The sequence below is a fragment of the Impatiens glandulifera genome, chromosome 2, assembly GCF_907164915.1.
Source record: "Impatiens glandulifera chromosome 2, dImpGla2.1, whole genome shotgun sequence".
Lineage (NCBI taxonomy): Eukaryota > Viridiplantae > Streptophyta > Magnoliopsida > Ericales > Balsaminaceae > Impatiens > Impatiens glandulifera.
Genome location: NC_061863.1, coordinates 51,860,547 through 51,875,222, shown reverse-complemented (window position 1 = coordinate 51,875,222; position 14,676 = coordinate 51,860,547). Strand labels below are relative to the sequence as shown.

The window sequence follows — 14,676 nt, the reverse complement described above, 5'->3', positions numbered from 1 at the left end:
TAATCATGAAACGTAATAGGATTGATTTCATTAAGTATCTTCACCCCTTCTGAAATAAGCCTCAGTAGGTCGTTACATTCACCCTCCTTCACCCCTTTAACAGTTACATCAAAGTATTCTCGTCTAATTCTAACATTTTCAGTTTCATATTTCTTAAGGATGAGTGTTCCTTCATACCATGGATCATACTAGAACTGCGTATTCCTCCCGTTTCTAACTTAAGCATTACCTCTTTCATTCTATTTTCAGTTTCATATCTCTTAAGGATGAGTGTTCCTTCATACCATGGATCATACTAGAACTGCGTATTCCTTCCTCCCGTTTCTAACTTAAGCATTACCTCTTTCATTCTGTACATCCATATACTCTTCTCATTTTTCATAAACCTAGAAAGGACCCATTTTACCTACAAGGAGCTCTTTATCTCCCATAAATGCTTGTATGTGAATGTTGTATTCCATTTTATGCAGCTTTTAATTCCCAGCCCATCTTCATCTTTTGGCCTACACACATCCTCCCACTTCACTTTTTCTCATTTTTTCCTTGATTGCCCAAATAAATTCTCTCGTCAAACGATTCAGGTCCTTCATTACTTTCTTAGGAATGACAATCTGCTGCGTCGAGAAACTAATTCTCCTTAGTAATAAGTTCGATCCTCCAGCATATGATAGACTTTTCGATGCCCACCCATTAATTGTATTTTTGACCTTCTCAATTAGTGATCTGCAATGAGAGACTTGCAATTCTTTGGATGAAAGAGGAACTTCTAGATAGAGAATTAGTGATCTGCAATGAGAGACTTGCAATTCTTTGGATGAAAGAGGAACTTCTAGATAGAGAATTAGTAACACTCATAAAACTCCATACTTTTATCCTAATTAATATAGAGACTTAGAGACTTGTAATTTCAGATAAAAGAGTTAGCACATCCTTAATAGTGTTAATAGAATTCACATTCGCATTAACCACTATGAAGAGATCAATTAATAACATTTAAATTAAATAAATATAATTTACATAAAAGCTTCTATTATAATTAGTTTTTATATTTTAATTAAAATTTCATAAGTTTTAAATTTAATAATGAAAATATTAAATAATAATGAATAAATTAAAAAAATAAAAATAATTTAAATTTCATGTTTTTATTTTAATTAATTAAAAAGAAAAAAAAAATATTTTATTCTTATACTATGTTTGTATACCATATATTAAAAATAAAATATATGCCACATAGGATAGTTACAAGTATTATAGGAATGAATATCTCAGTTATAATATTATACTCTATATGAGAATATATTCTCTCTTGACTAATTTTGTTGTCTTCCTTAAAAGTTAAGAATATCGTATGAAGGCTGACGTGGTTGGAGCTGTATGCCGACGTGGAATACAAGTTGTTTACAAATATTTTGCTCAATTACTTGCCCTTCTTTCTATTTGTTTTTTCGAAATGAATTACTTGCCCTTCTCATTTATTTGTTTTTTCGAAATGAATTAGACAAATTTTCTTGCGATGCACACGGATACAAATATAATTAAAATAAATTTAATAAAAATAATAATAATATATATTCAATGTTTAATTTTTTTAATAAATTACGAATAAAAATAAAACGTTCTCATTCTATATTTTATTATTTCGGTAAAACAACTTATTTTCTCACATATTTCATCACATATTTTTTTTAATGAACATTTCATCTCGTGATCTTACCCTTTCACTTTGGTCAATCAAATATTTAATTCATATTTTTTAATATTTAATATCGTCACCTCACACTTTGGTAAATAATATATTTAATTCATAGTTTTTTTAACCACTTTCAATTGATATCGACTCATTATCTATCGGCAAACGACATCCCAATCACACTTGGTTAAAGTGTTGTACTTGTTTTGTTAGGTAAGTTTGAAACACGCATATATCATTTTAAATTTTATTTTTAACCGTTTTAAGTATATATATATGGGCGGGTCAACCCATAATCCGACTCAAGTATCGATTTATTCTCACATATATATCCAAATTAACCACAACTCTCGACCCGATAATCATGACACTTTAAAAATTAAACATCATTATATATATATATATATATTTTTGTTAAATGCAAATATGTATTGTTTATCTTTACTATTTTTTTTTTATATTATAATATCATTAATTCTTATACCAGCAACAATTTATGGATGGATTATTGTATACTTTTTATTCACTTTCTTTATTAAGCTGAAAATAATATATTTTTATTTTAAATTGGACGAGATTTTATGTTTCTTAAAAGATTTGGTTTGATTTACACGTTTTAAAAAACTTTGGGGATGGATTATCTGTATGTTGAAAGTTGAAGGGCTTATTTTGTTGGAAAAAAGTTTGGGGGCCGGCTCCCAAGGAAAAGAAAAGACCGGCCGGACAGAAAAAAAAGCCTTTGCCGCTTTGTCCAAAGAGACTGTCGCACGTGCGCGCACTCTCTCCCTCCCTCTCCACTTTCAGTCTAAAGTCATGGCTGCTCTCTCTCTCTCTATCTCTCTCTCTATCTTCATGATATAATTTCTAGGGCAAATCCTTATACAAGGTTCGTCATCTCCAATCTGCATTTCTGTTCGATCAAGGATTAGAGCTACGATTTGTTCCAAGTAGGATGGGTCAGGAAGAAGACGAATCAACAAAACTGGGGAATGATTTAACAATACAACCGTTGCCGCTAGGGTTTAGGTTTCGACCGACTGACGAGGAACTTATCAGTCATTACCTCAGACTTAAGATCAACGGAAAAGATTCCGAAGTTCGCGCCATCCCTGAAATTGATGTTTGCAAATTCGAGCCCTGGGATTTGCCTGGTATGATTGTTTTATTTTTATTTTTATCGTATATGTCTCTGAATGTGATGTTTGAAAGTGGAGAGATAGATATACGTGTAGGTTGTTGGTAAGTAGAGTGGCTGATCATATGATTCTTTCTCGATTCGATTCCTTCTTTATTTATTGCCAGTTGAACTATTGGAAAATATTATATATATATAAAAAAAAATTGTTTGTTCTGATTCCCGAATTGATTCTTTGTATAATTTGATTTCTCTGCTTGTATAATACAGGATTGTCTGTGATAAAGACAGAGGATCCTGAATGGTTCTTCTTCTGTCCTCGTGATAGAAAATATCCAAATGGGAATCGTTCTAACAGAGCAACTGATCTTGGTTACTGGAAGGCAACAGGTAAGGATAGAACTATCAAGTCCCGGAAATCAAGTGGTTCTGTTGCGAATTTCCATTTGTTGATCGGGATGAAGAAGACACTGGTTTTCTATAGAGGCCGCGCTCCAAAGGGAGAACGTACCAATTGGATCATGCACGAGTATAGAGCCACTGAACCGGATCTTGATGGCACTGGCCCTGGACAGGTTTGCTTATTACTTAGGGTTTGGTGATTTCGAAGTTCATATGAATAAAAATTATTGTTGTTTCAGGGAGCTTTTGTGCTGTGTCGATTATTTAGAAAGCCAGACGAGAAAGATGATGTTTCCAAGTCTGAGGGAGGTGAACCGGCTGCTGGCTTGTCTGTTTCGAATTCTAAATCCTCTGCTGAGGATATGTCATCTGATGCCTGTCAGGAGAAAATTATGAAGCAACCTGAAGTGTCTGCTGATGTGCTTCCTAATGGTCATCTACCTGTTAAGATCAGTAATTCTGATGTTGTTGAACATCAACCTGAGGAAGCAGCTGATGAGGTCTGAAGATCTATAACGGAATACTAACTATATTTGCATTTTCTTAAGTTTGTTTCGTTAAAAGCTCATTTGGAGAGTTTTTTCTCCCCCGTCATTTTCTGCAGGTATATAGTTCACTCTTTGGAGATGACCTATCTGATACAATAGATTGGAAAGTCTTCTCCCCGCTGGAATCGCAGATACAAACAGAATTGGGGCCTTTCGTGATGTCATCCTTCGGTGATGGGTTTAGCAATAGTTGTATTGATCCTCACCATGGCACCTCTGATCAGTATCTCGCTGTTCCAAGTGTTCTTGCAGGAGTTAGAAACCAAGACAACCGTATTCACGATAGTTCTGTTCAATTGACAACCTCGACTAGCCATATGCCTCTCTCTTGTGGTGCAGTTCTCGAGCCTTCTTGTTCTCAGAGCAAGATATCCTCTAGGAATATTGATGGCGATATCCCTGAATCGCAGGTAAAATAGTAGTTTATTTTTAGTATGTAGATTGGTTTACAGAAACAAGTCCATTTCCTTGAGCCTGCTTCTTTATAAAAATTTACTTTATGCCATGAATTTCTTGCGATGTATTCATTATGTGAATTTTAAGTTTGTGTTTTTTTAGGGCCTTGTTTGATCTGGGGTTATTTGAAATAAACTTGTTTATGTAGGTTAATGAAAATGAAGATAGGGTTATTTGGGTAAAAGGACATTAGAGGTACAAATATATATAATAATAATAATAATTTTTTATTTAAAAGTAGTGGGTATTTTAGTTGATGATTTGAATGATGTGATTAATGAGTAGATTGATGATTGAATATGGTTATTTGATATTAATCTCAATTAACCCACATCAAACAAGGTTTTGAGGTTTTAAGTTTGATTCCCATTGAAAAAGCCTAATTGAAGTGGGGGTCATGGCGGGTGGCGGGATGTTGCGCTAGCCCTTCTCCAGGGAATCGTGATGACCAATTCTTATTGTCTTTAATATGATTGTCTAGGCTCAGTTGCGCTATCTAGCATGTGATTAATCTAATTATGTCCATTCCTTCTCCCAGTTGCAATCCTACTCCGGTTTCTATCAACATCAAGTCCCATCATATGACCTCGCCGGACCCTCAACTGGAGATATCAATTCCTTATTCGATGGTTCTGTTAAATCAAAACAGTCCTTGTACGGATCCTTTGATAATCCAGAAGGCTCGGATGGTTGGATGAGTACTTCCAACATCAGATCAACCGGGATCAAGATCAGGAATCGCCAACAACCACAAGAACAACCGCCTAATCCAGAACACGGTTCATCATCCCAGGGAAATGCCCCTAGAAGGATACGCCTTCAGTTATCCGAATCAGTTTACTCTGTCAGTAGTAGTATCGGCAGCAACAATGGAGAAGTAGTAGTACAAGAGGTTCAATCCAGTTTCAATGAGGTTCTTTTTTCCAACCTTTATGATGTATGCAATCAGTTTGGTCCTTACCTATTAACTCTCTCTTTTCTTTTGTGAATGAATAAATACTACAGGCCATAGAAGACACAAATGATGATCCAATCTCGAGGAGGAAAGAAAAGGTCGGAGTGGGCCTAGGCAAGTCATCTACCATTTTCTCATCGGTTTTCATGGTTTTTGCATGTTTAATAGCGATCCTATTCATATTCTCTGTTGGCATGTCGAACTCGCCCCAGAGAATGTCGTCGACTTAAATTAGTATTAACTAAGAAGGATGGGGGGTAGCAACTAGAACCTTCTATATATATATATATATAGTGTTGTGGGTATGTAAATTAGTAGGAAAGTTTTCTTAAGTGGGATCTTAGAAGAAGCAAGTAGTGTACTAGTAATGTTAGTGTATTTGAGCTTACTCAGGTTTAGTCCTCCTTATCCTTAGACTTCTTAATATTATGTGAAATTGGTTTTTGACACTCCTAGTCTTGCCATCCAATAATACGAGTTTTTGTTACATCTCTGTTATGTCGTCTATATCTATGTATGTTATTCTGTCGCAACTGGAAACTTCGAATATCGACACATAGGTCAGAAAAGTTAGAACATTTCCTGTCGCCGTGCTTTATAGCAGTCAATTTGCAAATAGATGTTCTATTACTAGGTATTGTAGTTTGGGTTTGGTTCATTCTTAAATAAGAATGGAAAAAAGAATGGATTGTAGTTGGTGCTTATTTTGGACATTTTTTTATGAACAAACACCCTATATTCTATTTTCTTATTAAGTATATATACTTTATTATATAAAAAATTCATATTTTTATAAAGAAATAAATTTATTTTTTATAAAATAAATATATTAGTGATATTATATATTTATTTATTTTTATTAATCTTTAGGTAATTTGACAAATAGTCAATAGACTCCCATTTTTTTTATAAACTATCATTCAAACAAAACTAGTCAATAATGTCAATGGGCTCCAACGGGTCAGGTACCTGAGGTTATCTTGGGTCGGGTCGGAACAGATGCCCAATCTTTAATTTTTTATTATTTTAGTTTCAATCATAGTGCCTATCTCTCACTCAGGTACAAGTAGACTTTTCATGCGGACGGTTGAAAGGATAAAATTCTAAATTTTATGATAAAGTTATTGATTATTTTATTTTATTTTTACTATACATATTAATATGTCAAAAAAAATTAAATAATAAAAATATATATATATTAAATGGTTAAAAAGTAAGTTAAACAAAGGTTTAACAAAACAAAAAAAAAACTACAGATTTTATATTTTGGATTAGATTGGATTACGAATTATTCAAACTACCTAAATAAAAATATGTTTTTTAATTTGTTTTTTTTTTAAATTGTATTTTACCTTAATATAATATAGTTTTTATTTATTTTTATCATTTAACTATTTTTTTTTACATATTCAACTTATAAATAAATAAAATTACAGCACTAAAATTTTAATAATATTTTTTTATTATTAAATATTAAATTATAAAATAAATCGAAAATGAAATAAGTAGATACAACAAATATTAAATTGAATTATCCTAGTTGAACATTTGACAGATTAATTCGAACCAAATCTATCCGAATCAAAATTAAATTAAATATTTCAGTTTGAATTAAATTTGGATTGGATTAAAATTCGGATTTGATTTGAATAATCCAATTAATCCAAAACTACTTGAATTAAAAAATATTTATTTTCTTCCTATTTATATATCTCTTCTCTAATCAAATTTTCAACGCTTAAACGAATTCATTCTTAATCTTAAGTAACACTAACAAATTTATATTTTAATAATATTAAAATTATGAATGTAAAAAAAATATATTTCATTTTCTTGTATATAAAAATAAAAATAAATTTATATATATAATATACTTAATTCACTTTTTCATTTTTTAATTAAATACAAATCAAATAAATGAATTAATTATAAAAATTTATTATTGAATAATTTTAAATTGATATTTTATAATATATATATATATATATATATATAAAAATATTTTCTAGTTTGGATTTGGATTGTTTAAAATATATTCTATCCGTATTGAGCAGTAAAATAATTTTAATTACATATTGAATAAATTTAATTTGATTGGACAAAATGGACTAATTTTTTTCTTATGCTCATCACTCTATATCACTCTAGAGTTGTAAGTCGAATCCAGTAAATACATGAATTTGTCTCTATTTTTCTATGAAAGGGAAGGATGACAAGCATTTTTTTTTTTAAATTTTTTAGATTATTCAATTATATCCTCAGATAAATACTGAATTACCTATTGGATTGACTTGTTAATAAAAGTTTACTGTTTGTGAATTATATAATGGTTTCAATCAACCAACTGCACTACTATGTTCTATATCCTCCTAGTTTTAGAAGGGATATTTCTCCAAACTCAATATTTAAAAAACTATTATCAGGCTCGTCTCGTTTATTTTTGAAGTCCCGGATATCTAAGATTTGGGACCTAAATTTTGAATTCAAAAACAATATTTAATAAGAAAAAAATATGATTCGAGAAAGATTTCAAAAATTTAATTAAATTTTTGAGTCACTATTGAGAGAAGAATTTTAGAAAGAGAGAGCCGAGTAAAAAAAAACATAAAACTTATTTTTTTTATATAGTACTGCATAAAAAATATTTTGGGCCTTCTAAATTTTAGGGCCCTGGGGGTGGTAGCCCATCTTGTTCGTACTAATAGCCGACCCTGACTATTACCATTCTATATAGTTTTTTAACAGGAGCCTAGACTGAGAAATTTGATATTTTTTTCATTTTCAATAGAAATATAATAATAATAAAACATGTAATCTATTTTAAATAAGCATTAAAAATCTCACTTACATGGAATACATCTCTATCAATATAACTCCATACAAGTCATTTGTATAGCTCTAAACTTTTTAGAAACATCTTCATAACCAAATCTATAATTAATTAAGAACATAATTCCTTGTACCTATTCATTGTTATTAATTATATAGTTTTTTTTTTTTAATTTTTTGAGTGAAAACCTAAAATCATAACCATAAAACATAATTTTTATGTTCTGCCACACTAATGTGAGAATCTATATTTTATTCTTTGCATCTATCCTATACAGTAGTCGATTGGATCTAAAGGTGTTGATTGTTCTTCTATGTCTTCTTGATATTGTAATATATATTTTTTTTTTTGTTAAAAGTATTTCATTATCATTTTTGAAACACGATTTTTAGTTGTACAATTTTATTAAATTTGTTATTATATATATAATTAAGGTATGTTTGACATGAGATACTTTTAAACAAATGTTTGTAAATAAATTTTTATATATAATTTTTGTTCAAATCCATACCTATCTCTGGATTGTGGTGTTTTCAAACTAATTGGGTGAACACCTTATTCGTGGTTCAAACTTTCTTATTTACGAACAGTACTACACGGGTCTTTCACTCGTTCACTTCGTACTATTGTCTAGTGCCGCTCTCGAGTTTTAGAATGCCTTTTTTTTAGTTAAAAAAATAGTAAAAAAAATATTTATATTGAGATTTGAACCATAAACAAATAAAATTTATAATTTTCGTTTTCATTCACTATGTTAATTTTTTTTTTACATATTTTAAAAAAACTAATAAATTTAATTAAATATCTTTTGTTTTTTATTAAATGGGCTACCCCTAACCGTGGGCTTGTTAGGCTTACCCTAGGTAAGCCCAGCTCGTGTCGTGCATATTATTCATGTTTATAATATTTGTCAATGGCACACTAGCTCTTCGTGACACATCAAAATAAAAATATTTGTTTTAATTTTTTTAAATTTATTTATTTTAAATAATATTTAAAACATTTAAAATTATACCGCCTAAGAAATACAAAGTTTAATACATCTCAATTTAATATAATATATATATATATATATATATAATATTCATAAATATGTATCGTTTAAACTAAACATCATGAGTTGTACCACCATCATTTTTGTATCATTGTGCCGAAATATAAAAAAATATGTATGCACCCAGGTCCGCAGTCTTCATGTTCTGATAGACAAAAACAAGACCCCACTAATTTTAGTTCACTGTAAATGTATAGTTGGCTTTGAAAGTTAGAAAGTAAATGTAATAGGACTATAGGGTTACAAATGATAAGTTAATTAAATGAATTAATGATGGTGACCCTCATTTCTTAGCTTTAATATTTTTTTTTGTTTCTTTTCAAAATTAACTAAACATATATTATTTAAAACAGCTCATATCTAGGGTTAGGGTTAGAGGGTCAGTGTTAAGTGTAGGGTCAGGGCCAGTGAGGGACTACTGCATGTAGAGAAGAAAACATGATTGTCCCCACTGAAAAAAGAAGTAGTTTTGTATGGTTGTAGCCGTACTGTGGTTTTGTTTTGCGGCACACAGATCAAAACCACATATCTACTGGCTAGGTTTTGGGTAGTTTGGGGTAATTTGAAAATTATTTTATTATACATTTATCTTTTTATAACAATAATAAGATCTTATTACAATATTGCTTAAGCCTTTGTTTCGTCACTGATTTTTTTTAATAATTAAGGGAGAAAAAATAATAAATGATAGATGATGATTTAAAAAAGGTAATGATTTTTTTTTTTTTTTGATAAAAAGACTTAAAATTATTGATATATATATAAAATAAATAATAATAATAATGTAAAATAGATATTATTTTAGTATTTTGGTTAATAAATTAAATGATATGATTTATGAGAACGGAGTGAAATGACAATTGATTTGTATGGAGTTATTTGAAAAATCCATACCGAACCAGACTAAGATAAATTTGAATTTTAATAGTTTATGAAAATTTTATATATATTCATCTTCAGAGGGATTACAAAAAGAAGGATAATTTGAAAAAATAAAATAAAAATTGTTCAATATAGTTAGTTAATTTATTAAAACAAACAAGACAATGTGTTTCTCTTTTTCTTTTACAAAAAAAAAAAAAGTTAAGTACTATTAGTATTTTGATGTGAATCAAAATGAAACACAAGTTCTTTTAACTTACAAGTTTATAGATTTTTTTGTATATATTTTTAATCCTTGTTGTATTTTGTTATAATTAGTTTGTCTAATTCATAACAATCCATATTATGGTCCATGAATTGTACTATAAACATTTTTTTTTGTCTACTCTTATTTTGTTTTGTTTAATAAAGTTTTTATACATTTATGTGTTATTTTAAAACAAATAAACATATAAAACTCAAGGAGTAATTATATTAATTCTTCAAAACAACACCAAAGTGGCTGTAGTTTAGTGGTAAGAATTCCACGTTGTGGCCGTGGAGACCTGGGCTCGAATCCCAGCAGCCACACTTTATATTTTTTATTTCTGTTTTTTTTTTTTTTTTTTTTATATTTGTAATGGTTTGATGAAACAATGTAGCTCTTAACCAAGATCAAAAAGCTATTGTATGCAGCCACAATTGATTTTTGTTTATGGTGTTTTTTTTTTATTGTAATGATATTTTGATGAAACAATGTAACTCTTAACAAAGATCAGAAAACTATTATCTGCAGAAATTTACAACATGAAAGGACAATGTATTCTTACTAGCTAGTATAGAACTATGAATGAAAACAGATCATTAATTAATTGATTGCTATAACAAATTCTCGATCAAGTCCCTTTGGCCCGAAAGAAAGACCCAAGTCTACATAAACCGCCCTCACTATTACTACAGAAACTTGGCTAACCCCGACATGGTTCTAGGCCAATCTAAACAATTGAAATTTAAGTTACATATATATTGTTTATTAATGCCAAGTTGAAAGCAACAAACATGATTAAATAATACTAATAAAAAAATGCTTCATTCTAATTGGTTTCTTTGCTTCATTCTAATTGGTTTCTCAAAACAAAATACTCTAATTATCAATTAGGTCTTATATTAATTAAACCCCATTATAAAGAACATGAAATCATAAATACCCTTCATCTAGTGTGTGTGTCTCAATAAAACTATATTAATTGATCGAAATCCCACCGAAAACATACATATTATAGATTAAAGTGGATGCATGTGATTCATTATGTTGTAAATTGTTCAAGAGATTAATAAACCCTAGCTAGCTAGCTAGATAGTTAAAACAAATAAGAAAAAGATAAAGATCACAAAGTAAAGTAAACTAAACTTAGATCAGAGATTGGATTTGAAGTACTTGATCATATACCCATGTGGAAGAAAGACAATGTTTTCTCTTGACCAAGAACCGAAGAAGATGAAGATGAAGAAGATGAAGTAATGGAGGTTTGATCTGCAGATTCTTCTTCAATTGTGCATTCCATATTCACCCCAAATAACCTCAGCCTTTTCGCCACCGGCTTTCCCTCCTCCGATCTCACTCCGATTGCCGCCGTCGACGGATTTATGTTCACACTACCAATTGGCGGCGGTTTGTAAATTTGAGGATGAGCCAAATAAACATAATTTGTACCATAATTGTAATTATTATAAGGAACCCATGTGGCGGCGGGAGGAGGAGGAGGGGGAGGTGGATAAAGGATTTCCGGCAACATCGGACGGTGGGTACGACAGTCGATGAAGAGACGGTTATTGCCGTGAACACCGAAACCTCGTTGGAAGGAAACGATGTCTCCGGCATGGAGGTTGGTATCCTTAACAAAGCGACTCCAACCTTTTGTGATGACATAGCTCTGGCTGCTATTCCAATAGGAGTATCGAAACCTCCATAGCTTACCGGTGCAGTCTTCGAAGTTTAACAAGAGCCCTTTCTCGTTCGCCGCCGTGTCGTACGGGAAGTACCTTTGGGCGTACTGTTTAGGAATGACAAGACGGTTGAGTTTTCCGACATCGCTTGGAGTTACCACTTTGTCGAACATGTGTTCTTTTTCTAGTATTACTACTCCTTCCACGACACGATCTAATTCATGATGTTTCTTAATGTTATAACCTAAATATTGATCATGGAAATTACTCATCATCATCTTCTTCTTCCAATCTGTTCTAGTGTGTGTGTGTGAGAGAGAGAGAGTGATTACAAAACTCAATTTGTCTCTTTGAAGATGAAGAAGGGATAAAGATGAAGAAGAGCATCTTGATTTGTTGTCTTTTAATTAGGGTTTTTTTGGAGGATATAGTTGCTTCTCTCTCTTCAGATAACAAATGGCAGAAGAGAGAGAAAGAAATAGACAGGTGTATTATGTATGTATAAATATATGTAACTTTCTCTTTCATTCTTGACTAAGAAGATTATAACTACACAACGGTTCAAAAATGAGGATAGACTAGCAACTCGTTCTTACCCTTTATGTTTCAACTTTATCCTTTTTAACACCTTATTTTATATTTTATTATTTTGAGCAACATTATTATTTTATTTTTTAATTTTTGATAGTAAATTTTAAAATTTGAATTAAAGCTTTTTTAAATAATAAATTCATTTTATTTTAAAATCAAATTACATTCATTCTTACTCCCAACTCATTTTCACTAAGAAGATAATCACTCTTTTAGTATAAATCATGTCTAATGAACCGAATTAAACATATTAGGGATGAATTTTGTATTACAAATCATATTTTATATTTTGTAATATCTATTATATTTTACAATTTATTTTGACTAATAAATTCATTTTATTATCAAATTAAATTACATTTATTCTCACTTTCAATTCATTCTCACTAAGAGGATAAACATTTTTTTGTTTGTTTAAATAATGTATATTTCATAGATTTAAAAGTTTTGTATTACGACATTTTAATAATTTTTATCATATTATTTACATTTTAATCATATGGCTATAAAACATATTTTTTTAATATTAATATTTTTTATTATTTAGAGATGATTTTAAGGTACAATAGGAGTAGACGAATGAGTAACAATTTCATCGTTGTCTTAATCTACAAACCGTTATTTGGAATTCGAACATAACAGATGCATTGTAGTTTGAAAATAGAGTTTGAAAATGGAGTTGAATATCAAAAGAAAGATGAAAACTTTTCCACAGTGACTCAGGAAAAAAAAATACAATGTATAAAAGGAATTTGTGCATATTTTCAATACAAATTAATAATTTTATAATATTTTAAATAATTTTAAATATTTTAATATAAATTTAAATAAAAATAAATGTATAAGTAAAATTTCAAATAAAATTAAATCATTTCAAACAAACTAAATATAAATAGCCATTTAAAATAAGACCATAAATATATTTCAAACTTAATTAGTATAACAATAAAAAAAATGAATTGACTCAAAAAAATCAATGTTTTTGACTTTTTAAATTTATTTATTTAACTTTAATATAGAAAAATAAAATGATTCTTAAGACAACTTACTAGCTTACGAAGTAATCATAATTCAATTTAAAAGGTTAATAGGTAGAAATGAGTTTGTTACATTTGAATACTCATTAATTATTTTAAATGTTTTTGAAAAAAATTTAATTTATTTTAATTTAATTTGTAAAACTAGCTTACCCTAACTAACTCAGTTTCAACTAACTAAAAACTTAAAAATCGAATTCCATAATAGGTTAATGATCAACAACTCATTCTACTTAAAATATTATTAACAAGTTTAAATGTCTCAATTCTATTTATAGTCATGATTCACTAAACAATTGTGACAATTGTTAGTCCTATTTAATACTATAATCTCTATTTATTTTCTTTTTTTATTAAGGTTTAGTTTAATATTTTCTTACTAACTATTTCTTACTTTTTGATTGGACAAAGACAAAGTTTTATCAATTTGATTAGTAGCCTAGTTTACACCACCAATAAAAACAAAATTCCTCACTATATATAATAAGTTTCTTAAGTATGTAAAATGTAACCATTTGTTCTATCTAGAGCCTAGAGGCATAATTATTGTTTTAGAAGGCTTGCGAAAAACATTTTTACACTCCCAAGGACAACACTTTCAAAATACATTATTATTAGTATATGATACGTGACACTTTTAGCTTCCAACGAGGTTACAAACTACAATACAAACTAATTGAAAACACCAATTCATTTAACAATTTGAATGTCAGCTTGTTTTATGGTTCCTTAATTTATTATTATAATCACATGCCAATTTCATTACTTCTATGCATGCATTTCTTGTTCCAAATTAACATTTAACTATATTAATATTAATCATTTCCCACTCACCCAATTAATTACTTGTCTAGTTTAAACTACCTTTTAATCAAGGTTAATTAACTAGGACACCATGATTCTTGTAATTAAGTCATGGATCTAAGTGGTCGTTAATCACCCATTTTTAATTACCAGTTAGTAATCATGAGAATAACTAGTTTTTTCGGGCTATAATGCTCGATTAACTTCTTCGTTAATAGTTTATAATAAAAATAAAATAATTGAATAAAAGTGTGACGTGACCTTGGTTAAAAATGAAAGGCATATAATATAATAGTTGAATATTACAGAATATGGTATGAAATAGGAATACTAATATTAAATGAAATGTTTAGTAGTTAGCTA

General features: G+C 29.4%; 2 protein-coding genes and 1 non-coding gene across 3 annotated transcripts; 2 read left to right on the top strand and 1 right to left on the bottom strand.

The window, feature by feature from the left end:
* The first annotated feature begins 2,419 nt into the window (after positions 1 to 2,419).
* LOC124927165 (protein NTM1-like 9) lies at positions 2,420 to 5,639 on the top strand. Its single transcript, XM_047467527.1, has 6 exons — positions 2,420 to 2,844; positions 3,099 to 3,403; positions 3,470 to 3,730; positions 3,835 to 4,188; positions 4,773 to 5,147; positions 5,240 to 5,639. Exons 1-6 carry the CDS (start codon positions 2,646 to 2,648, stop codon positions 5,417 to 5,419), a joined length of 1,674 nt encoding a protein of 557 aa, XP_047323483.1. The 5' UTR covers positions 2,420 to 2,645; the 3' UTR covers positions 5,420 to 5,639.
* A 4,814-nt stretch (positions 5,640 to 10,453) lies between these two features.
* On the top strand, positions 10,454 to 10,525 carry TRNAH-GUG. The gene has a single exon. It is a non-coding gene; the product is annotated as a tRNA-His (tRNA).
* A 702-nt stretch (positions 10,526 to 11,227) lies between these two features.
* On the bottom strand, positions 11,228 to 12,286 carry LOC124923627 (putative B3 domain-containing protein Os10g0537100). Its single transcript, XM_047463591.1, has one exon. The coding sequence runs from the start codon at positions 12,157 to 12,159 to the stop codon at positions 11,377 to 11,379; it is 783 nt and encodes a 260-aa protein (XP_047319547.1). The 5' UTR covers positions 12,160 to 12,286; the 3' UTR covers positions 11,228 to 11,376.
* Between the last annotated feature and the right edge of the window lie 2,390 nt (positions 12,287 to 14,676).